The sequence below is a fragment of the Saccopteryx leptura genome, chromosome 3 (genome assembly GCF_036850995.1).
Source record: "Saccopteryx leptura isolate mSacLep1 chromosome 3, mSacLep1_pri_phased_curated, whole genome shotgun sequence".
Taxonomy (NCBI): Eukaryota; Metazoa; Chordata; class Mammalia; order Chiroptera; family Emballonuridae; genus Saccopteryx; species Saccopteryx leptura.
Window position 1 is genome coordinate 68,898,695 of NC_089505.1, and position 25,916 is coordinate 68,924,610.

At 44.0% G+C, this 25,916-nt stretch overlaps 2 protein-coding genes and 2 pseudogenes across 2 annotated transcripts in view; all 4 read right to left on the bottom strand.

Moving 5' to 3' along the window:
• KLK8 (kallikrein related peptidase 8) overlaps positions 1 to 25,916 on the bottom strand; it is a 48,241-nt gene that overhangs the window by 14,593 nt on the left and 7,732 nt on the right. The gene's annotated exons all lie outside the window — the stretch shown is intronic.
• LOC136397098 (heterogeneous nuclear ribonucleoprotein A1-like) lies at positions 135 to 3,988 on the bottom strand (annotated as a pseudogene).
• Positions 4,299 to 19,516, bottom strand: LOC136397100 (kallikrein-7-like). The gene is made up of 5 exons (XM_066371697.1): positions 19,444 to 19,516; positions 18,811 to 18,964; positions 18,460 to 18,707; positions 17,997 to 18,133; positions 4,299 to 4,367 (listed from the first exon to the last, which is right to left on the bottom strand). Exons 1-5 carry the CDS (start codon positions 19,514 to 19,516, stop codon positions 4,299 to 4,301), a joined length of 681 nt encoding a protein of 226 aa, XP_066227794.1.
• On the bottom strand, positions 22,833 to 23,344 carry LOC136397416 (small ribosomal subunit protein uS15-like; annotated as a pseudogene).

Consider the following 25,916-nt stretch of genomic DNA (forward strand, 5'->3'; position numbering starts at 1 on the left):
AGGGACCTTACAGTCACCACTATGTTCCCAGCCCAGCACCAGGCCTGCCATCTAAGAAATGCTCAATAACTTGGTGTTTGAAAGGGAAAATGTAAACACCTGTACTGGATAAAAAATTTCTCCTGTGCATGTGTTCAGTTTATGTCACCACGACGAAATCCAGGCTGAGTGGAGATGGCAGGACATTTGTTAGCTTTACCTGGATTCTCACTTTTCACCCAATTTCAGTCTGTGTTCCCAATGCCTACCTCCGTGCTCACTCTTTCCTTCACCCGTTCATGAACCCTACATTCCACCCTGAGTCTTCCTTTCACACACACAAAAATCTAAAATGAAGTCCACTAACAACATACTGACGTTAATCCCATAATGATGAATTCGTTTAAGCTGAGTCCCCAAATGTACTTTCTTAGGTAAATTGAAGAATTACAAAGATGATGAAAGAAAAATGGATGGGGACCTAACACACAGCGAATTAATATCAGCCATCTTACCACCTCACCCAGAGAATACAGCAACTTCGATTTCTTGTTGTACCTTCCAAGTGATGTGTCAGACACTTGTTTGATCGTGTCTTTATTCCTCACATAGATCCAAGCCATGATTGCATTCCTTGTTTTTATAAATGAGAAAACGGTGGTTCGAAAGAGGTGAACTCACTTGAGCCAAGTCATTCAGCTGAAGAGTCAGAAGGAGCTGAATTCAGATGCTGGAGAGACTGCACCTGGTCTGACCATTGCCCAAGCCCACACTCTGAGAGGACATTTCCCTGAACACCCTGACATGTTCTCAGGGTCTCATATGGCCAAAAACAAATTGAGGACCCCATGAGCCTATTCATGATGCCACCCCACAGTTTGGCAAGTGTCCTATACCCCAGCCCTGACATGCCCTTCAGTTTAGTCCTTGATCTTTTCCTAAATTTTACGCAGACACCCAGACTCCTACCACCCTCACGCTCAGATCTGTCCCTTGAACCTTTGCCTGGTGACTCATCCCCTAGCTCACAATCACACCAGAGCACTGGTACCTGCCTGTCCTGCCAGCTGTGCCTTGCCCTGGGGGACTCTGGACACTGATCTTGGGACCCTCTGATTTAGCACCTTGGGCTCTGGATGCCAATTGTTTCTAAATTTCTGAAATTGCTTCCCCTTCTGTAAGACCAACTTTTTGGCACCACCCATTGCCATGTCTTCACCTTTTATAGGGTGTGAGAAATGAGAGAAGAAAGAGGTTTCAGAGGTCACTCACCTGGCATGCCTCCGTGACCTGCCCACGGTACACATCCTCACACAGCTTCTGGGGAAAGATTTCAAAGTCTGCACGATTTAGGTCATCAGGAAATGTCTCTGAGGGGCAGAGTTTGTTAGTTTCTAGGGAGAACAACCCTTTTCTCCATCTCTGTTATGACCTACCTTTCTTCTGTGAATCCATGGCTGCATAAGGGAATTTCTTTTTCTTTCTTCTTCTTGTTCTTTTTTTTTTTTGGTATTTTTCTGAAATGAGAAGTGGGGAGGCAAAGAGACAGACTCCCACATGCATTTGACTAGGATCCACCCAGCATGCCCATCAGGGGGTGATGCTCTGCCCATCTGGGATGTTGCTCTGTTGCAACCAGAGCCATTCTAGTGCTTGAGGCAGAAGCCATGGAGCCATCCTCAGCACCCGGGCCAACTTTGCTCCAATGGAGTCTTGGCTGCTGGAGGGGAAGAGAGAGATAGAGTGAAAGGAGAGAGGAAGGGTGGAGAAGCAGACGGGTGCTTCTCCTCCATGCCCTGGCCGGGAATGGAACCTGGGATTTCCACACGCTGGTCCGATGCTCTACCACTGAGCCAGCTGGCCAGGGAGGGCCAGCATAGGGGAGTTTCTGACCCACTTCACAGAGCTTATCACTTCTCACCACATTAAACAAAGCCATGGTTCCTGGTGTTTCCTTTTTTCCACCTAGAGTAGGACCACTTGACCCTACTTTTGTTCCTTTTTCTTTTTTTTCAAGAGGATAGTAAATTGTTTATTGATTACACATTATGATGAATGATACACAAGCTCCATTCCCATGTATAATTTTATCTGGTAATGTAATTCAATTTACATATGTACCATGTGACATGCCAACACTCACTGATAACCAGATAACCCTATGACTCTGCTTGGGTGACCCTTTTAATGATGAACTCCAGGTTACAACACAGTAACTGTCATGCCAACTAAGGTTTCTGGAGACAATGGCTTTTGTGCCCAAGCAGGTTGTAGATGAATTTCCCATGAAACTTGGCACCACCCTGAAGGAATACTAATTTCACACTGTTGGAGTAATTTACCGAGATGGCTTCAGAGCATACTAACTTTACACAGCACATTTAATAAAGGATACATTTATTCAGCGTCATGATTAGACTATTAACACTTAGCAATGAACAGAAACTAAGATAACCTATTATGTAATACAATAAGTCTTAAATACAGCCCTCAAGTTTTTTTTCCCATTCACACAAATATTGTCTGAAACATGTCATCCTTGTAGCAGCTGGACCCTGCCACCACTGTGCGTGGCTGAGTTCACAGATTTGCCTGAGTTCCCTGTCACTTCTCTGGCTCTCCTCTCGTGCCAAGCTCTGTTTCCTGGTGACAATTATAACCTTCTAGGGAGACGATGTGAGCACACAACACAATCAACAGTTCCAATGCTATAAAATGTTTACTAAAACCTATGTACCCTTTTTATTGATCAATGTCATTCCATGAAATTTAATTTTCTAAATAAAATTAAAACAAAACAAAACAAAAAAGTCTTCTGCCACTGCCATAGCTGGAACTGCCACAGCCACTCTGGTTTTGTGGTTGGGCAAAGTATCGGCCTCCACCAGTATAGGGGCCGATGCTTCTGTCGTCCAAATGTCCTCTTCTCATGTATCTAGAATTTGAGATTTATTGTTTTAATTGCCAAAATCATTGTAGCTTCTGCCACCTCCAAAATTGCTTATATCATTACCAAATCCATATACCCATCCCCCACCTCTGCCAGCATATCCACCATCATCACAGCTGCCATCAAGGCCACCCCAAACATTGAAGTTTCCTCCATGACCAAAGTTGTTATTCCCACCAAAACCACCTCCACGACCACCTCCCAAGTTTCCAGACCAACTTGGACCTCTTTAGCTGCATGGAACACTAGCCATCTCTTGCTTAGATAGGGCTTTTCTGACTTCACTGTTGTGGCTGTTCACAGGATGGAATTTCTGAATATCGTGTCTACAGAATCATAGTCATCAAAGGTTAAAAAAGCAAAGCCTCTCTTTTCACCACTGCCTTGGTCAGTCATGATTTCGCCCACTTTACCCATTCTGTTCAAAATGATCTCATTGGTGACATTCTTCAGTGTCTTCTTAAATACCACAGACACTGACAAAATTTGTTTTTTCACTGTTAAGGGGGCAACAGGTCTTTGAGAATCTTCTCTGGAGGCAGCCCTGTTTGGTCCCACAACTCTTCCACCCACCTCATGTGGCCTTGCCCTCACAGCTGCACCCACCTCCTCCACAGTGGCAACCGTGACAGACCCAAAGCCTCTGGAGTGCTGGGTGCTTGGGTTTCTCTACCCACACAGTCTGTGAGCGTGCCCCAATGCTCAACGTGTCTCCTCAGACTCTAATCGGTTGTTTCAAAGCTCAGAACTCTGATGAAGAGCTTCCACATCTATTCTGGGTCTTTGGAAGATTGACCCCGGCATGACAAATGCAGAAAGGGAGGCTTCAACGATACTTATTCTAAATTCAGTTTCTCTTTTCAAATATCACTTCCTGCTGGAAGTGTTCTCTGACCATTCTAAATAAAACACCCTGTCCTCTTACCATCCATGATATTTCATTATAACACTTAACTCTACATCACATTTTATTTTATATGATTTCTCATTGTCTGTTTTCACCACCTGGCGTGCAATTCTATAAGGTAAGAGACTCACACAGTGTGGTACCCGAGACATGCTTAATCCTCACACAAATAAGTGTTGAATTAATGACTAAAAGTGGAGTTTATGTTTTTTCTTAGCCTATGAGCAACAGGCTTGAGGAGGAAAATGTCTGTCTGGCACCTCTATGTGCTAGAAGGTATATGCTCACATCTCATTTAACCTTCACTGTAAATGTAGTGATGATTCATGAAAAAGTCTGGGTCTAGGATGGTAACTGCAGAGGTCAGGAGACTCTCAGTGTGTTGGGGTCAATCTGAGGTAAGGACTACCCATTAGCTGAGGGCCACCCCCTTTCTTGCTGGAACTGGTGGTCCCAGGGCCCTTACTCTTTAGAGGCCGTGTGGACCATGAGGTTGAACACCCTTTTGCTGTTGCAAATTTCATAGTCATCCTAGGAAATGAGCTTGTCAAGGGGTCCTAGAGGGAAATCACAGCCCAGCATTGGAGGTGGAAGTGTAAGTGTAAACTTGGACTTTAGTGTAGCCCAGGATGCATTGAAGGGGCCCTACAACACCTGCTTCACCATCTTCTTCTTCTTTTTTTTTTTTTGTATTTTTCTGAAGCTGGAAACGGGGAGAGACAGTCAGACAGACTCCCGCATGCGCCCGACCGGGATCCACCTGGCACGCCCACCAGGGGCTACGCTCTGCCCACCAGGGGGCAATGCTCTGCCCCTCCGGGGCATCGCTCTGCCGCGACCAGAGCCACTCTAGCGCCTGGGGCAGAGGCCAAGGAGCCATCCCCAGCGCCCGGGCCATCTTTGCTCCAATGGAGCCTTGGCTGCGGGAGGGGAAGAGAGAGACAGAGAGGAAGGAGGGGGTGGGGGTGGAGAAGCAAATGGGCGCTTCTCCTATGTGCCCAGGCCGGGAATCGAACCCGGGTCCCCCGCACGCCAGGCCGACGCTCTACCGCTGAGCCAACCAGCCAGGGCCACCATCTTCTTGATATCATCATGTTTAGTGGCTTTCTGTCCATGGCTGATCAATCTACAACCAACACATTGGGGGTGGAAACATGGAAGGTCATGCCAGTAAGCTTCCCATTCAGCTCAGGGATGACCTTGCCCACAAACTTTCACAGGAAACACCTGTGGAAGCAGAGCTGATGTTCTGAGCAACCCCTGGGCCATCACACCACAGCTTCTAGAGGAGTCATCCACAGTCATTTGGGTGGCAGTGATGACATTGATTCTTTTTTTATGTGTGACAGAGACAGAGAGAGACAGAGAGAGGAACAGATATGAATAGACAGACAGGAAGGGAGAGAGATGAGAAGCATCAATTCTTTGTTGCGGCATCTTAATTGTTCCTTGATTGATTTCTTATATGTGCCTTTACTGGGGGGCTTCAGCAGACTGAGTGACCCCTTGCTCAAGCCTTTGACCTTGGGCTCAATTTGGTGAGCCTTGCTCAAACCAGAAGAGCCCGTGCACAAGCTGACGACCTCGGGGTTTCAAACCTGGGTCCTCTGCGTCTCAGTCCAACAGTCTATCCACTGTGCCACCACCTGGTCAGGTGATGGCATTGATTCATGTCATGAGCCCCTCCACAAAGCTAAATTTGCCATGGTGACTTTGGCCAGGGTGCCCACACAGTTGGTGGTGCAGGGGGGCATTGCTGACAATCTTGAGAGTGTTGTGATACTTCCCATGGTGCACACATTTCACAAACTGGGGGCATCCACAGAAGAAGCAGAGATGATGACCCTCTTGGCTCCATCCTTCAAATGAGTCCCAATCTTCAAGGTAATGAAGACCCCAGAGAACCTCACTCCAGTAACATCACATTTGTTGATAGAGGAATCTCACTCCAGGTAGATGGAGATGGGCTTTCTTTTCATGAACAGCTTTCTGTTCTCAGCATTGACTGAGCCTTTTATCCTTCCATGGGTGGGATCATACTGGATCATGTAGATTATGTAGTTGAGGTCAATGAAGGGGTCTTTGCTAGTGACACTATTCAGTTTTCCGGTGTTAAATGCAACCCTGGTGATCAGGCACACTATAACACCAAATTTGTTCACTGTGACATTCACTATCATGTCTTAGGGTCCCAGCTAGCATGACGAGGAGACAAGGCACTTGAATAGGAGGAGCAGAGAGCCTACAACAGTTTTTTGCATGTGCAAAAGACTGATTTCTTCATTCACTCCTGTAAAACATTCATTCAACAAATATTTATTAAGCATCACCCTGAATACTGTACTAGGAATACACAATAAAGAAAACAGATATAACATAAGCTTTCATAGACCTAAAAAAGCTATTGGTTAGTTATCTCCAATTTGCAGATGAGGAAAGAGAGATGGAAAAAGACTTGCCCAGAGACAAGGACCAGAGCCATGGTTGGCATGGATCTGTCTGATAAATGAGTGGGTGGGTTCCCACAGACTTTTCAGGTCTCACTAAAAATGAGAGTCAGACAGGGAGGAATCTGAATCCTGACTTTGCTGCTTCCTGGTGAATCACATCATCTCTCTAAGATGAACTCCAATTTTTTCACTGTGAAGAAGGATAAAAGGCTACCCGAATTCCAAAGTTCCAAAAGGAAGACCTCCATGGTTGTCCAGACATTTGTATTCAGAATGAAAGGGAGTTGGGACGTTGATGGTGGGTCCTGTAGTAGGAAGGACCTGGACTACGGAGTATAATGGGTAAGGTCTGGGAGATAATGGGCTTTAACCTCGTGTGTACAGTGAAATCAGTGGCTGCAGAATTTCCACAATATGGAGAAGGGGGAAGAGTTGGGACTAGGAGAGAGAGGTGAAAGTGATGAGATGTGAAGAAATATGAACAAGAACTGGACTATTGAGTCTTTCAACCTCAGTCACTGAAAGTTAACTTCAAGGGATGTTCTCATCATAAAAAAAAAAAAATCTAACTGAGTATTACCTGAAGTCATGTCCTAAGGTCTATATGATAAGTTAACTTTTATCTTCAATAAGCCATCCATCATTTTTTCTGCATCTGAGATAATAACATACTTTAAATGTCAGCATGATCTCTTCTCCAGACCCGCAGAGACAGATACCCTGATACTGGGAGGAGATGCCCACAACATTCCTCATGGTTATCTTTTACCCTCATGACTGTAAACTATTCATGTGGGCTGTTGACTATCCTGCATCACCCTGTAAAAGAAACAAGTATCTCTCCATTTTACTTTCCATGCAATCCTAGAGATATTGCCGGCTTTACTTTGAAAAAATCAACAGGGGACTGTCCAGAGTCATTGCAAAGAATTTCACCTCCAGACTTGTATAAGGAAGCTGAGAGGCGGAGCTCGGTGTCTCCAGCCTGACTTGGTGCAACTGCCATGCTTTGTTATTTGTTAAAATTTTAGATTAAATATGGACTTGGAATAGCATGCTGGAGAGAGGAGTTGATGGAGCTAAATGGGGGTGGGTGGCCAAATATCCCAAACATTGTCTAACATGTCACTGATCCAGAAAAAGAACAAGACTAGAGGTCTCAACTCTTGAATCTGAGGGATGAATGGATTGGGAAAAAAACTTCTATTTTTAAAAATCTTATTTTTATTAATGTTAATGCAGTGACATTGATAAATCAGGGTTTATATGTTCTGAGAAAACATCTCCAGATTATTTTGACATTTGATTATGCTGCATACCCCTCACCCAAAGTCAACTTGTCTTCCGTCACCTTCTATCTGGTTTTCTTTGTGCCCCTCCCCTCCCCACCCCCTCTCTCTCCTTTCTTGCCCCCTCCCCACCCCCCCACCTCACCCCCTGTTTCCATCACATTCTTGTCCATGTCTCTGAGTCTCATTTTTATGTCCCATCTATGTATGGATTCATATAGTTCTTAGTTTTTTCTGATTTACTTATTTCACTCCGTATAATGTTATCAAGGTCCATCCATGTTATTATAAATGATCCGATGTCATCATTTCTTATGGCTGAGTAGTATTCCATGGTATATATGTACCAAAGCTTTTTAATCCACTCGTCCTCTGACGGACACTTGGGCTGTTTCCAGATCTTCACTATTGTGAACAATGCTGCCATAAACATGGGGGTGCATTTCTCCTTCTGGAACAGTTCTATGGTGTTCTTGGGGTATATTCCTAAAAGTGGGATAGCTGGGTCAAAGGCAGTTCGATTTTCAATTTTTTGAGGAATCTCCATACTGTTTTCCACAGTGGCTGCACAAGTCTGCATTCCCACCAGCAGTGTAGGAGGGTTCCCTTTTCTCCACATCCTCACCAGCACTTATTCTGTGTTGTTTTGTTGATGAGCGCCATTCTGACCGGTGTGAGGTGATATCTCATTGTGGTTTTAATTTGCATTTCTCTAATGATTAGTGATGTTGAGCATTTTTTCCTATGCCTATTGGCCATCTGTATGTCCTCTTTGGAGAAGTGTCTATTCATTTCTTTTTCCCATTTTTGATTGGATTGTTTGTCTTTCTGGTGTTGAGATTTACAAGTTCTTTATAAATTTTGGTTATTAACCCCTTATTAGATGTGCTGTCAAATATGTTCTCCCATTGTGTAGTTTGTCTTTTTATTCTGTTCTTATTGTCTTTGGCTGTGCAAAAGCTTTTTCGTTTGATATAGTCCCATTTGTTTATCCTGTCTTTTATTTCACTTGCCTGTGGAGATAAGTCAGCAAATATATTGCTGCGAGTGATGTCGGAGAGCTTACTGCCTATGTTTTCTTCTAAGATGCTTATGGTTTCACGGCTTACATTTAAGTCTTTTATCCATTTTGAGTTTATTTTTATGAATGGTGTAAGTTTATGGTCTAGTTTCATTTTTTTGCAGGTAGTTGTCCAATTTTCCCAACACCATTTATTAAAGAGGCTGTCTTTACTCCATTGTATGCTCTACCTCCTTTGTCAAATATCAGTTGTCCATAGAGCTGTGGGTTTATTTCTGGGTTCTCTGTTCTGTTCCATTGATCTATGTGCCTGTTCTTATGCCAGTACCAGGCTGTTTTGAGTACAATGGCCTTGTAGTATAGCTTGATATCAGGAAGTGTGATACCTCCCCCTTTAGTCTTCTTTTTAAGATTGCTGAGACTATTTGTGTTCTCTTTTGGTTCCATATAAATTTTTGGAATATGTGATCTATATCTTTAAAGTATGTCATTTGTATTTTAATTGGTATTGCATTGAATTTATAAATTGCTTTGGGTAATATAGACATTTTAATGATGTTTATTCTTCTTAACCATGAGCATGTTATATGCTTCCACTTGTTTGTATCTTCCTTGATTTCTTTTATCAATGTTTTATAATTTTCTGAGTACAAGTCTTTAGTCTTCTTGGTTAAATGTACTCCTAGGTACTTTATTTTTTTGGTTGTAATAGTGAAGGGAATTGTTTCCTTAATTTCTCTTTCTGATTGTTCATTGTTTGTGTATAAAAATGCCTCTGATTTCTGAGTATTAATTTTATATCCTGCCACTTTGCTGAAATCATTTATCAGGTCCAGTAGTTTTTAGACTGAGACTTTAGGGTTTTCTATATACAATATCATATCATCTGCAAATAATGATAGCTTTACTTCTTCTTTTCCAACTTGAATGCCTTTTATTTCTTCTTCTTGTGTGATTGCTGTGGCTAGGACTTCCAGGACTATGTTGAATAAGAGTGGTAAAAGGGGGCACCCCTGCCTTGTTCCTGATCTTAAGGGGATTGCTTTTAATTTTTGCCCATTGAGTATGATGTTGGCTGTGAGTTTGTCATAGATGGTTTTTATTATGTTGAGGTATGTTCCCTGTATTCCCACTTTGTTGAGAGTTTTAATCATGAATGGGTGCTGGATTTTATCAAATGCTTTTTCTGCATCTATTGAAATTATCATGTGGTTTTTCTCCTTCCTTTTGTTTATGTGATGAATCACATTGATTGATTTGTGAATATTGTACCAGCCTTGTCTCCCCAGAATAAATCCCACTTGATCATGGTGTATGATTTTTTTTTTATATATTGTTGGATCCAGTTTGCTAATATTTTGTTGAGAATTTTAGCATCTATATTCTTCATGAATATTGGCCTATAATTTTCTTTCTTTGTGTTGTCTTTGCCTGGTTTTGGAACCAGAATTATGTTCGCCTCATAAAAGGAGCTTGGAAGTCTTGCTTCCTCTTGAATTTTTTGAAATAGCTTGAGAAGGATAGGAGTTAGTTCTTCTTTGAATATTTGGTAGAATTCACTTGTGAAGCCATCTGGCCCAGGACTTTTTTTTTTTTTTTTTTTTGTATTTTTCTGAAGCTGGAAACGGGGAGAGACAGTCAGACAGACTCCCACATGCGCCTGACTGGGATCCACCCGGCACGCCCACCAGGGGGCGACGATCTGCCCACCAGGGGGTGATGCTCTGCCCCTCCGGGGTGTCGCTCTGTCGTGACCAGAACCACTCTAGCGCCTGGGGCAGAGGCCAAGGAGCCATTTCCAGCACCTGGGCCATCTTTGCTTCAATGGAGCCTTGGCTGTGGGAGGGGAAGAGAGAGACAGAGAGGAAGGAGGGGGGGTGGAGAAGCAAATGGGCGCTTCTCCTATGTGCCCTGGCCGGGAATCGAACCCGGGTCCCCCGCACGCCAGGCCGACGCTCTACCGCTGAGCCAACTGGCCAGGGCCGACTTTTTTTTGTTGTTGGGAGTTTTTGATAACTGTTTTGATTTCATTTGGTGTAATTGGTCTGTTTAGGTTTTCTGATTCTTCCAGATTGATTTTTGGAAGATTTTATGTTTCAAGGAATTTGTCTATTTCATCTAGGTTGTCTAGTTTTTGGCATACAGTTCTTCATAGTATTTTCATACACTATTTTGTATTTCTGTTGTGTCAGTTATTTCTCCACTCTCATTTCTAATTTTATTTATTTGAGTCCTCTCTCTCTTTTTCTTGGTGAGTCTAGTTAAAGGTTCATCGATCTTGTTTCCCTTTTCAAAGAACCAGCTCCTGGTTTCACTGATCCTCTGTATTGTTTTTTAGCCTCTATGTCATTTATTTCTGCTCTGATCTTTATTATTTCCTTCCTTCTACTAGCTCTGGGCTTTACTTGCTGTTCTTTTTCTAGTTATTTTAGATGCAGGGTTAAGTTGTTTATTTGAGCTTTTTCTAGCTTCTTAAAGTGTGCCTGTAGTGCTATGAACTTCCCTCTCAGTACTGCTTTTGCTGTGTCCCATGAATTTTGAGTTGTTGTATGCTCATTATCATTTGTTTCTAGGAATGTTTTTATTTCTTCTTTGATCTCATTCTTAATCCATTCATTATTTAACAACCTGCTATTTAGTTTCCATGTGTTTGAGAATTTTTTAGCTTTTCTGTTGTCGTTGATTTCTAGTTTCATGCCATTGTGATCAGAGAAAGTGCTTGATATGATTTCAATCTTCTTAAATTTGTTGAGATCATTTTTGTGCCCTAACATGTGGTCTATCCTAGAGAATGTACTATGAGCACTTGAAAAGAATGTATATTCTGCTGCTTTAGGGTGAAAGGTTCTGAAGATATCTATTCAATCGAGTTGATCTAGTGTGTCCAATAAGTCTACTGTTTCTTTGTTAATTTTCTTTCTTGAGGATCTATCTAATGATGTTAGTGGGGTATTAAAATCCCTCACTATTATAGTATTGCTATTGATCTCACACTTTATATTCATCAAAGTCTGCTTTATATATTTAGTTGCTCCTATATTAGGTGCATAGATATTTATAATAGTTATATCTTCCTGTTGGATTGCTGCCTTTATCATTATGTAGTGGCCTTCTTTATCTCTTACTATATTCTTTGTTTTAAAGTCCATTTTGTCTGATATAAGTATTGCTACCCCAGTTTTTTTTTTATTTCCATTTGCATAAAATATTTTTTTCCATCCTTTTATCTTTAGTCTATGTGCATCTTCTGTTTTAAGGTGTGTCTCTTGTAGACAGCATATGTACGGGTCCTGTTTTCTTATCCATGAGCTACCCTATGTCTTTTGATTGGATCATTTAATCCATTTACATTTAAGGTTATTATTGATATGTAGTTGTTTATTGCCATTTTATTCTTTAAAGCTGTATTCCTCTTTTGCTATATTCTTTTCCCACTTTGATCTGTTTACAACAGGCCCCTTAACATTTTCTGCAACATTGGTTTGATTGTAATGAATTCCTTGATTTTTTTTTGTCTGGGAAGCTTTTTATTTCTCCTTCAATTTTAAATGATAGCCTTGCTGGATAAAGTAGTCTTTGTTGTAGGTTCTTGTTCTGCATTACTTTGAATATATCTTGCCATTCCCTTCTGGCCTCAAGTGTTTCTGTTGAGAAATCTGATACCTTCCTTATGGGGGCTCCTTTGTAGGTGATGGCTTTTTTTTTTCTAGCAGCTTCTAATATTTTCTCTTTATCACTTAGCTTTGGTATTTTAATTATGATGTGTCTTGGTGTAGGTTTCTTTGGGTTTCTCTTTAATGGAGTTCTCTGTGCTTCTAGGACTTGTGAGAGTTTCTCCTGCATTAATTTAGGGAAGTTTTCAGCTATGATATGATTGAACAAAGTCTCTATCCCTTGTTCTTTCTCTTTTTCTTCAGGAACCCTTATAATGAGGATGTTATTTCACTTCATGTTGTCACAGAGCTCTCTAAGAGTTTCCTCAGACTTTTTGAGTCTCTTCTTTTTTCTTCTCTGCTTTCATGCCTTCATTCCAGTTGTCCTCCAACTCGCTGATTTGATCCTCAGCTCCATTCATCCTGTTTTTAATTCCTTCCATTGTGGTCTTAATTTCTGATATTGTATTTGTCATCTCCGACTGATTCTTTTTTAATATTTTAATATCCTTTTTTATACTTGCTATTTCTTTATTTAGGTGTTCGTAATGACCATCCACTGTTGTTCTAAGATCCCTAAGCATCCTTACAATCATTATTTTGAACTCCACATCTGGAAGTTTGGTTATTTCCATATCACTCAGTTCATTTCCTGAATGTTTCTCTTGTGGTTTCATTTGGATTGCACTTCTCTGTCTTCTCATTATATCTGTGTATTTTGGTGTTTTGTTTGTAGAGCTGGTTGAGCGTAGGCTTGTTGTTCTCTGCCTCCAGTTTTCAATTGTGTTATTTCTAGGTCTTCTTGGGTTGGCATCACTATTATTTGTAATCCACGTTTGGATTTGGGCAGCTTTGAAGTCTTGATTTGTTTGTTTTCTTAACAGGTGATTGTCTTGTTTGCTGATCTCAGCAGGGGGCTTATTTGAAACTGTATCCAAGAATGCCAGTGGGTGTAACCTGAGACTCTGAAGTCCTCTTCTGCTAGTTACTCTCTCTGGGAGCAGGGTGTTTTCTCAGCTTCAGTAGAGGGAGGTGAATCTCAGATCTCCATGGAGACCTGAGTTACTGCCCCTCTTCCCCACTTCTTGTTTTTAGCTGTGTCTTGTTACGGTGATTGGAGCTGGAGAGATGTCTGGAGATCTGTGACCTGGAAGCACTTTGTATTTCACTTTGTGGAAGGATCAGCCCCTCCCCCAGCTATGGCTACCTCCAGCACTGAATGAGTCAGCTTTTCAGGTCATTTCCTGCATTCCTCTGGCCCTCACCATCTGTCTCTCTCTCTCCCCTTTCTTTTTGGAAGACAAGACGGCCCTTTCAACACACCTCGTTCCCTGGTCGCCAGGCAAGTGGCTGTGAGCAGTATTTACTGCTCTTTTCCTTGGAGTGAAATCCTTTCTGGGCTCTCAGCCTCACCCTGCCCCCCATTTCTGTAAGCAGGGGAGATTCAGGTGCTCCCTACTAGGTTTGTTGTGGCTTCTTCTTTGCTCCTTGGTTTTTGAGAGCTTTTCTTATAGTCCAGATTTGGTTTTTCATGCTGATTGTTCATAAATTAGTTTATAGTCCAGTTTGGTCATGTGAGCTAGGAGTCTGTGCATCTGCCTACTCTGCTGCCATCTTCAGGTCTCAAGGAAAAAACTTCTTACATGAGACAGAAGTGTGTTGGGGACATGGGTTCAGGGAGGAAGGGCCAGAGGGCTTAAAATCTTGGGTTACACCAAGAGGAAACTGGGGTCCCACACATTTGGGTCTGACATAGGAAGGGGTGAAGTCTGAAATTCTGAGACTGAGAGAGGTTATTGGGTCCCAAGCTCCTGAGTCTGAAATATGAGTGGCCCAAGAGTTTGAACTCCTGAGCCTGAGAAAAAGGTGGTCTGGTTACCCAAATTCCTGGGTCTGAAGGAAAGGCTGGGGGCCTAGGTATTTGGGCCTGAGGAAGGAAGATTTAGGAGCCTAAGCTTCTGTATTTTGTGAGAGAAGGGCTCCTTTCCTCTGTGCAGAATGTTGTTGTCTGCAGAATTTCTGCAATATGGGGGATTTTAGTTTTGGATTATGGGAAACTCAAAAGAAGGGTGAGATGAGGGGAGGAAAGATCTGGAGGATCTTTGCCAGAAGGGACTTGGGAGAAAAAGTGGAAAGATGGTGGGAGGGGTGAGTCTTTGATTGGAGAAGATCCCTGAGTCAGCAGGATCTGTGGTGTGATTGCCCTGGGAACCCAGGAACCAGGAGTCTGGAGACACTGCTTGGCTCTGAGTCACAGAAGAGTCCTTTCTTCTTTTTTCCAAAGATCCCTACCCTACATTTTTTTGAGAACATGAGCCCACCTACCTGAGTTTCTACCCCCATTATTCTTTCTTACTCCAGATTCTGGGCTCTCACTTGTGGCAGGCCCTTGTTGAATTCCAGTGACCTGTTTGTGTGCCAACCATATCCTTTCTGAAAACCACCTCCCTGTCTCCCAGTTTGTCACCTGTGAAATGCTCAGAACCACTTTCTCATCTCTTTGCACAATTATGAAGCAAACACTTTTGTCCTCCTTCCCTCCTTTTCTCTCTTCCTTCTCTCTCTCTCTCTCTCTCTCTCTCTCTCTCTCTCTCTCTGTGTGTGTGTGTGTGTGTGTGTGTGTGTGTGTGTGTGTATCTCTGTCTCTCTCATTTTATGGCTGGGGAAAATAGATGTCTGGGAAATGTAGAGAAACATGCCACTGTATTGGTGGAGGGCAGGAGGTAGAGTTAGGGTTTAAAATTAGTTACATTTTCCTTCTCTGTCTCCCTCTGTGTAAGTCTCCTCTCCCCAACCTTAGCTCTTCAGAGGTTCCCACCCGCATTTTATCCCATGAATATAAATTCATAGGAAAGGAAAATGGAAGAAAGGAGGCAGCCATGCCTACATCCACATGCGGTTTGGTTCATGCTCTTTATTCTGTGAATATTTCATTGTAATGGTGAGGATCACTTGCGTATACATTTTTGTATATTTCTCTTTTTCATTTAACAGCAGATAGCATAATCATTCTAGTATGACACTAACAATTCTACATAATCATTGCCCTGACCAGCTTCATTAATATCCTTGTCTTACATCAGTTTATTGTTTACGCTAACAATCCACTTATTTGGGACATGTTCAGTGTGTCCACTGTTTTGCTATGACCAATAAGTGATGAATTCAAATTTCGTTCATATTTTGGATTTATTAAAATTACTAGGTGGAAAGTGATGAAGAAGAGTCTGGATTCACCTTGCCTAACCTTTTTTGATAAAACTTGTAACAATTTACACTTCTAGTGGTAAAGACAGTACGTCTTACTGTGTCTTTACCAAGAATTGAAGTTTCTGTGTTTTGCATATAGGTTTTTTTTTTTTTAACTAAAAGCAAAAATGTATTTAGAAGGTTATACAGGTAGTAGGCCAGGTCTTTGCTAATTTTATTGCTTTATTAGAATATTGTTGAAAATGGTAAATTCAAATATGGGTATAAGTTGTGGATGTCTTTATTTTTGTGAATTTTCTGTTCAGGGCATAGGAATGGACAGATGGGAGTATGGAGAGATTAGGAATTATTTATCATGGTTTCATTTATCCATTTGCCATACTTGCATAGGCGGGTATAGACAATTGGTCCAAATGGTGGTTCACAAGGGAAATATCCGGTAGATATCAGGCCTTGCAAGGAGCCTTCGCACATCAGCGGTCCCCCAGAGTCACCCTGCAGAAGAGAGAGCAGATTAGCTTTAGTTTCAGAGCGACCAGCACTGAGGTCTCACACTCCCCACAGTTACCAAGTCTTTCCGTGCCAGACCATAGCCTGCCACTCTGGCCAATAGGAAGAGACGTATTGTCTCTGTGCACCAATGGGAAGGCAGAACTTAAACTACCATTTGAGAGGACAAACCAGATTTTCTGAAGACATTGGTTTGAGTCCTAATCAATCACATGTAGAGGGCGGAGCTTTCAGGAAGCGGAGCCCCATTTATTTTCCACCTGGGAAGACTCTCGGTCAAGTCACTGGGAGAGGGAGCATTAGGTCCAGGGAGTCTCTGATAGATCTCTTTCCCAGGCATGGGGCACAGGGTCGTTCTGGAAACCAGGGGCAGGACCAATGACCTAATTTACAGGACACAGTGCAAAATAATGACAAACCACCAGGTTTAAATATATAAAGTTGAAGACAGCAAGAGGAGTGCGTTAAACCAAATATGGGGGTGTCCATATCTTGGGGCTCTGTTTGCATGGTTTGCACAATAAGGTTTAGTTCAGGCCTTGAGTTGGGGTGAGGGGGACCCGCCCGTTTTTTAGAACATACTGCCTTGTCCCATCACCCTTCTTCCTACACACACCATTTCACAGCCCCTAAAAGCTGAGAGCGCTCATTTTAGGAAATGTACTGGGGATACGAAGAGGCAAAGGATAAAAAGGGGGCAGAGAGAAGAAAAAGGAGGGGGAGGGGGACAGAGACACAGAAAGGCTGGGCTGGGAAAAGAGGCAGTGATGGAAGAAATAAAAAGGATGACAGAGGCCCTGGCCGGTTGGCTCAGTGGTAGAGCATCGGCCTGGCGTGCAGAAGTCCCGGGTTCGATTCCCGGCCAGGGCACACAGGAGAAGCGCCCATCTTCTTCTCCACCCCTCCCCCTCTCCTTCCTCTCTGTCTCTCTCTTCCCTTCCCGCAGCCGAGGCTCCACTGGAGCAAAGATGGCCCGGGGGCTGGGGATGGCTCCTCGGCCTCTGCCCTAGGCGCCAGAGTGGTTCTAGTCGCAACAGAGCCAACAGAGCGACGCCCCAGAGGGGCAGAGCGTCGCCCCCTGGTGGGCGTGCCGGGTGGATCCCGGTCGGGCGCATGCGGGAGTCTGTCTGACTGTTTCTCCCCGTTTCCGGCTTCAGAAAAATACAGGAAAAAAAAAAGTTAAAAAAAAAAAAAAAAGGATGACAGAGGCAGAATACAGAGAGAGAGAGAGAGAGAGAGAGAGAGAGAGAGAGGGAGAGAGAAATCCTAACACAGAGCGGACACAGGAAAAGAAGGAAATTAAATGAGGTGCAGAAAGAGATGAGGAAAGATGATTTTCAGAGGCAGAGCGGGGTGGGGGGTTACAGATGAGGAAGGGGGTACCAAGAGGAGGAGGAGCCCCTTCTTTTCCCAGAACCAGGACCAGATGCAAAGATGTATCAGGAGGACGTTAACCCTGAGAACATCTCAGTGACTGCAATAAGTATTTTAATGCATACCTTAAAAACAAAATTCAATATGAAAAAAATCCATGACAAACATGGCATTCCACTTTTAGATAAAAACAAGGTTGTATTTTGCTGTGCTGATTTATATAGAAGCCCGAAGTAAATGGAAATTTTAGTAAACTCTGATTACTTCATGTTGGGAATCTTGATATTTTGTTCATCAAATTTTTTTCCATGCAGATTACATAAAAATATTTCATTGGGATATGATTTATCGTGGTCACTGAGCTTTCAGTGCCCCCTTAGTGTTTGTGCTGGTAGCCAGTGCCTCACTCCCCTTGCCGTGGTCCCATCTCCCGTTTCTGTCCTTGAACTCTGTGCCCACCCACAAGGCCACGCCAGCCCCCCTGGACTCCCACGCTGAGCTAGGCAGAGGATGGAGCAGAGAGCCAGGAGAGCGGGACTGGGAAGATGGGGGAGGGGGAGCTCAGCAGCAGGGTAAGGCGTGCAGACTGTGGGGGGAGGGGAAGACAGGGTTCCGTGCTGGGAGGGGGCAGGGCCGGAGAGGAGGGGACTCACTTTGCAGGGGAAGGTGAGTCCGTTGGGGTGAGCAGCACACATCATGAATTTTCTCAACACAATAGGGTAATACTTCCTGCAGTCCTTGAAGGAAATGAGGCTAACATTCGAGCACATGAGCTCTGTTGGATTGGTCACTGTTGGGAGAGTTAGAGGGCAGTCAGAGGCTTGTGCCAATGGACCCTGGGGGCTAAAGTAAAAGAATGAGAGTCCTGGATATTGAAGCAGGAGGGGAGAGATGACTCAGTTCTTGGGTGTTGAAAAGGGACCGATTGCTTGGACTGCTTGTTCTCAGGATCTGAGTGTGGAGGGTACTGGGGCCAGGACTCGTTTATCTAACAGAGAAGGTGGCTGGAGGGCAAGACTCCTGGGTCAGAGATCTTGGGTGTGTTGCCTGTCTCTTGGATCTGAGAAAAAACCAATCTGGGACTTTGGCTGCTGGGTCACACAGAGGCAGTCTTACCTGTATTCGTGGTGTTTCTGCCCCAGCCAGAAACAGAGCAATTGGTCCCAGGGTCTTTGCAGCTGGAGGGTAACTCAGCTATTTTCACAGTCGATGTCAGCTTAGCTGGGCTGCTTAACTTCACAAGCATGATGTCATGAATGTTTATGATGTTAACATATCCGTGATGGATGAATGACTCATTAGCCCTGATCCTCTGGGCATTCTCATCGACCAGACGATCACTGCCCAATTGCACGATGTATTCACTTCAAAAAAATAAAAGCCACATTCAGAAGGAGACACTGTGACTAAGGGGGGACAAAGACCCAGAGAGAGGAATGGAATCCTCGTGGCACCCCTGACACGTACCTCAGATAGCAGTGGGCCACGGTGAGCACCCACTGCTCGTGGATCAGCACGCCTGCACACCCAAACTTATCGCCCTGAAACAGGGCCACCTGCCAGGGACTGAAGCCTCTTGGACATGGAACTCCATTAATAATCCTTTCCCCTGTGTCCTGGGCTGCATGGAGACATGGAGAAAACATGAGTGGCAGGCAGGCGTCAGGGGAAGACAGAGGTCGCCGCGGATGGATTCCCGGAGACAGTGATGGAGAGAGAGGCAGACAGACAGGGAGGCACGGAGAAGGGCAGAGGCAGAAACTGAGTCCAGCGCACAGAGAGCTGCAGACAGAGACAGAGAGAGAGAGGGAGCCTGCCCAGAAGCCCAGGGGTAGTCTGGTCTGCAGGCAGCCCCGGCCAGACGCTGGTGGGAGACACACTGAGGGCAGGGAGCATCCTGGAGGGCACCCGGACCTCAGGGGTCAGAAGGAAGCAGGAGGAAAGGGGACACAGCAGAAGAGTCTTGTCTCCAAGGGAGAAAGCTGCTGCAGGGGGAGGGTCCTGACTCAGGGACTCCTTGGAGCTCGGGGCCCTGGGGAGGGGAGGCGGGGACGCTGTGAGGCCCAGGGACAAGGTCAGGCCCCCCAGTCTGGTCCTCACCTCCTTGTCCAGCAGATGCCAGGGCCAAGGACAGCAGTACAGCCAGCAGGGGTGAGAGACTGGGACCTGCCATGTGTCCTCTCTTAGCTTCTGTGGTCTGTCACTTGCAAGAAGGGTCTCTTCCGCTGGGGCTGGAAAGAGAAAGAGTTTAGGAACCAGGAGTCCTTGTCCCCAGACCCTTTCTCCTCCCAGAACTAGTAGATCTATTCTGCACCCAGCTCTCTCCTCAGACTCAAAAATTTAGGCCAGAGACTCCCTTCCATTCAGAACAGAGGGATTAGGCTTTCTATCCCTCCCCACTTATAATTATATATCCCAAATTTCTTTTAAGTTAAAGACAAGAAACTACAGACCTCCAGACCCTCCTTTATAACCAACCAGAAGTTTCAGCCCCTACTGCTTTCCTCTGAGGAGCAAGAGTCGGCTGTCCGTACAAATGCACCAACCCCGCCACAAATAGGACTTCTTCTTACCTCCAGTGGGTCTGATCTGATTAGGGCTTCAGTGAAGATCGCGATTCAACCGTGTCCAGCTCTGTGCAGGGTGTCCCTCTTATAGCTCACCCACTCCACCTCAACCCACAGGGTCATGGAGTGCAGGTGCCCCCAGCTCTGGGTGCCCCTACCTGCATTTCTCTTATCTGGAACCCCTGGGGCAGCTAATGCCACAGGCCCGCACTCTCTCCACCCTCATTTCTAATGCCAGGTCAGGGTGGTGCCTAGGGGGTTTGGCCCCAACAGATTTTAATTCCATCATTCCTGCGGCAGCTATCAGTAGAAGGAACAGGTGCTGGCGCTGAGGGGCAGGACAGGAGTCAAGGACCTGCTGAGCTCAGGAATAGTCTGAGTCTTGGGTATTCTACTGTGGGCAATATTCTTGCCCTCATCCCCTCCTACATGTGGTCTAGACCAGTGGTCCCCAACCCCCGGGCCGTGGATCGGTACCCATCTGTGGGCCATTTGGTACCTGTCTGCAGAGAAAGAATAAATAACGTACATTATTTCCGTTTTATTTATATTTAAGTCTGAACGATGTTTTATTTTTAAAAAATGACCAGATTTCCTCTGTTACATCCGTCTAAGACTCACTGTTGACACTTGTCTCGGTCACGTGATACATTTATCCTTCCACCCTAAAGGCCGGTCCGTGAAAATATCTTCTGACATTAAACTGGTCCGTGGCCCAAAAAAGGTTGGGGACCACTGGTCTAGACCCTACACTGCAACCTCTGAAACTTATCCTGGCTGAATCCCTGCTGTTTATTTGAGCCTGAACTCAACCCTAACCCTAATATATGGGTATGAATCAATACAGAAGGCTTTCCTATTTCCACCCACTAAATGCTTACTATTTTAATTCATCTGTTTCTCGTACAAATCATTATGTAATGTAACCCTTTATTCCAGTGGTTCTCAAACGTTTTGAAGTTGGGGTGTATTTAAGATTCTACAAATAATTGTAGGTACACTATATACAAATTTCTGAGAAATATGTTATAATAATTAAGTCAAATATTAAAGAAAAATATATAGTCCAAGCATGCTTTTATGGTCATTAAATGAAATTAGTATGACAAAATTACATTTATTCTGATATTGAAAAACATTTTTATGTTACATTTTTTGTTATGCTTTTTAGAATTTGTAAAAAAGAGGGGTTAAAAAAAAAGACAAAGCCCTGGCCGGTTGGCTCAGCGGTAGAATGTCGGCCTGGCGTGCGGGGGACCCGGGTTTGATTCCCGGCCAGGGCACATGGGAGAAGCGCCCATTTGCTTCTCCACCCCCACCCCCCCTCCTTCCTCTCTGTCTCTCTCTTCCCCTCCTGCAGCCGAGGCTCCATTGGAGCAAGGATGGCCCGGGCGCTGGGGATGGCTCCTTGGCCTCTGCCCCAGGCGCTAGAGTGGCTCTGGTCGCGGCAGAGCGACGCCCCGGAGGGGCAGAGCATCGCCCCCTGGTGGGCAGAGCATCGCCCCTGGTGGGCGTGCCGGGTGGATCCTGGTCGGGCGCATGCGGGAGTTTGTCTGTCTCTCCCCGTTTCCAGCTTCAGAAAAATAAAAAAAAAAAAAAAAAAAAAAAAAAAAGACAAAAAAGTTATCTTTTTATATATATAGATACATTTTTAGTAAGATTTAGTAAATTCAGCAGGTCCCAGCACGAATGTGTTGTTTTCATTCTTGTGTTTATGAAAAACATGAGCCTGATGTGTCCTAGTGATTTCTTCAATGTTTGGGCATATATCTGAAAGGCATTCTCCTTTCTTTATACTTTTTTTTTTAACAGAGACAGAGAAAGACAGAGAAAGGGACAGACAGACAAGAAGGAAGAGAGATGAGAAGCATCAATTCTTCGTTGCGGCACCTTAGTTTTTCATTGATTGCTTTCTTATATGTGCCTTGACCAGGGGGCTACAGCAGAGCGAGTGATGCCTTGCTTAAGCCAGTAACCTTGGGCTTCAAGCCAGTGGCCTTTGGGCTCAAGCCAGCAACCATGGGGTCATGCCTATGATCCCATGCTCAAGCCAGTGACCCCACGCTCAAGCTGGTGAGCCCATGCTCAAGCCTGATGAGCCCGCACTCGAGCCTATGACCTTGAGGTTTCAAACTTGGGTCCTCTGCATCCCAGTCTAATGCTCTATCCATTGCACCACCGCCTGGTCAGGCTCTCCTTCCTTTATACTTTTGTATAATATTTTACGCTATAGTTTTATTCTGATTTATGGGATCTGTTTCACACTGAAGAACTTTTGAATCACTTTCATCGTAATAATGTTGGGATGGGTTTCTTCATAGAATCATCTTGATTCATTGTATTCATCCCAGTAGTAGCCTCTGAGCACTTACTCTGAGCCGGAATCGACTCTGGCCTCTGTGGACACAGCATTAACCAAATAACAAATATTCCTTCACAGAGGCTCTTACTCCAGAGGGTGAAGACAGTGATTAAAAAAGATAAGAACTTCAAATTTATAGTTTTTTACTTGGCAGTAAGTGCTGTGGAGAAAAGAAGAACTAAAAGGAGAGATAGAGAAGTATTAGCTCTTATTTTTACTCAGGGATCCCTGTGATTATAATATTAGGAATGGTGGTTGGAAAAGCTCCATGTTAAGAGGACATTGAACATAATCTTGAAGGAGGTGGTGGATGAATTCATGTAGCTACTTGGGTCAGTGAGTTCCAGGCATAGTGAACAGACAGGTGAAAAGGGAAGGGGTGATCTAGAATGTTCCAGCAGGGAAGACTTTCGGACTGAGTGAGCCAAAGTAGGAAGGCAGGCAAGGAGATCAGAAATATCACAGGACTTGGATGACACAGGAATTGAGGAAATGGCACAACTCTGGCATTTACATTGAATAACACAGAAACCATTATCAGATTATTACTAGACTGCCAATTTCTTTTTTTTTTAATTTTTAGAAAATTTATTTCTTGCGTACATAGACACTTTATGCAACCAGGGCAGAGGCTGTGGATGACTCATATTTCCAATTGGGTGGGAGGACTCGTTTGGTCTTATAATAGCGAGCCAACCGGTGAATACAGCCCTTGATCAGAATCAGATGGAACTTAGCATCCTTATCCTTTCTGTTCCTCTCAAAATGTTTTCGAACAGCAACAGCTTTCTTAATTAAATGGTAGAGATCCTCAGGAAGATCAGGAGCAAGTCCTTTGGACTTAAGAATTCTCAAGATTTTATTGCCTGTCACAAACGTACTTGTGCAACACCATGTGAGTCTCTCAGGATCACACCAATCTGTGAGGGAGTCAGGCCCTACTTGGCCAGTTTGTAGATCTGCTCCTTCATGTCGTCAGACGTCAACTTCATCCAGGTGGGGACGCTGCGGAGGTAGGGCAAAGCTGACTGGGACAGGCCCTTCCCGGGAGCGTGCATGCGACCCATGATGGCAGCAGACAGGCCGACTGCCAATTTCTAAAAGTAGAATTGACCCCCACTTCTCCCTCAGACATCAGATATGTTTCATGCCAGCCATAATCAAAAAATTTCCCGCAAAGGAGTCCTGAGCGAGATGGCTTCACAGGCAAATTTTATCAAACATCCAAAAAGGAATTAATGCCTATCCTCAAGCTATTCCAAAAAAATTAAAGAGGAGGGAAGACTCATAAGGTCTTCTGATGAGACCAACATGATCCTCACTCCAAAACCAGACAAAGAGAGAAAACTATAGGCCAATATCCCGGATGAACATAGATGCAATACTGTATTTCCCCATGTATCAGATGCACCTTTATTCAAAAAATTTGAGGTCTAAGAACTGGATGCAACTTATACACTGGTTGTAGATTTTTTTTTTTACTTGCATTTCCCATTTTTTAACATGGATGAGGAGTTGTATGAATTTTATGATGAATAAAACTTGAGTTCAATAACTTTATGTAATACAGTTTTTTTTCAAATTTCAGGCCTCCAAATTAAGGTGTGTCTTATACATAGGAAAATATGGTAACTAGCAAACCAGATGCATTAAAAATATATTAAGAAGATTATACACAATGATCTGACTGGATTTATTTCGGGGATGCAAGGTTGGTACATATTCACAAATCAATAAAAGTGATACTTTACATAAAATGAAAAATAAAATTACATGATAATATCAATAGATGAAGGAAAAGCATTTGATAAAATTCAGCACCCCTCTGAGCAAGGTGGGAATAGAGGGATCATTTCTCAATATATTAAAGGTCCTATATGATGAACCTATAGCCAACATCATACTCAATGGGAAATCTGAAAGCATTTATCCTAAGATAAGGAACAAGACAGGATGTCCACTTTCACCACTCTTATTCAACATGATATTGGAAGTTCTAACCATAGCAATCAGAAAAGATGAAGAAATAAATTTGGAAAGGAGGAAGTAAAACTGTCATTATTTCCAGATGACATGATATTGTGCACAGAAAACCCTAAAGACTCAATGGGCAATGGGTTCAATGCAACTTGTGATGAGGAAGATAGAGATGTTAGGGTTTTAAGATCTCTTGCTTGATGAACATTCAGTGCATATCATAGTCAGAGTTTATCAAGAGCTTATAACAGAGTGCCTGACCAGTGGTGGCGCCATAGATTGAGCATTGGCCCAGGACACTGAAGGCCCTGGTAAACTGAAGTTGCTGGTTAACTCTGACATACCAGCTTGAGCCTGGGGTCACTGACTTGAGCACGGGATCACCAACATGACCCCAAGATCACTGGCTTGAACTCAAAGGTCACTAGCTTGAGCCCAAGGATTCTGGCTTGAGCAAGGGGTTGCTGGCTTGAGCAAGGGGTCACTGGCTCAGCTTGAGCATCCTTTACCCCCTTTCAAGACATGTATGAGAATCAACCAAAAAAAAAATAACTAGGCCCTGGCTGGTTGGCTCAGTGGTAGAGCGTCGGCCTGGCGTGCAGAAGTCCTGGGTTCGATTCCCGGCCAGGGCACACAGGAGAGGTGCCCATCTGCTTCTCCACCCCTCCCCCTCTCCTTCCTCTCTGTCTCTCTCTTCCCCTCCCGCAGCCGAGGCTCCATTGGAGCAAAAGATGGCCCAGGCGCTGGGGATGGCTCCTTGGCCTCTGCCTCAGGTGCTAGAGTGGCTCTGGTTGTGACAGAGCAACGCCCCAGATGGGCAGAGCATCGCCCCCTGGTGGGTGTACCGGGTGGATCCCTGTCGGGCGCATGTGGGAGTCTGTCTGACTGCCTCCCTGTGTCCAGCTTCAGAAAAATACAAACAAACAAACAAACAACTAAAGTGAAGCATATGAGTTGTTGCTTCTCAGCTCTTTCATTCCCCCTTCTCTTCCCTCTACTCTCTCTCTCTTTCTCAAAAAAAGAGCTTATGAGAGGGTGACAAAGGTTTCTGACCCTAATTTCAAGCATAATTTTAACTCTAGCCTTTACTTTCACACAATTCTCAACTTCAATCTCAACACAAGCCCAAGACTCAACCTATGGCTTCAGTTGTAACTAATCCTAAACCTCAGTACTGCTTTCTTTACATCTCAACATGGCACCTACTTCTTGACCAAGTTCCCGACTCCAAATATCAATTCAAGCTCCCTCTCATACCACAATCAACCTTAAACTTGACTCTGGACTTGAACCCTGGCCCCATAATTATAAGCTATACTAAACCCTATACTAGACACTAGATGTCACCATAGAGTTATCCCAAATGTCACCCAGGTACAACTCAGACTCCATTCCGTATCGTTATCATACATATTTCAGGAAGTCAACATGGACATCCTCTTCATGAAACCACCATCTAATTCACATCTGACACCAATCTTAACACTCTGACCCCAACCCCAGCCCTATTCCCATTCTCCACCCAATTTCTACCTGAAATCCCAAACTCCTTTTCATACCCAGCTCTTCCCTTCCCTTTCAACTCTGCACACTACCTTGACTCTTCCTTTCACAAAAACTCTAACAGAGTCTACCAAATAACAACACACCAACGTTGACACCATACA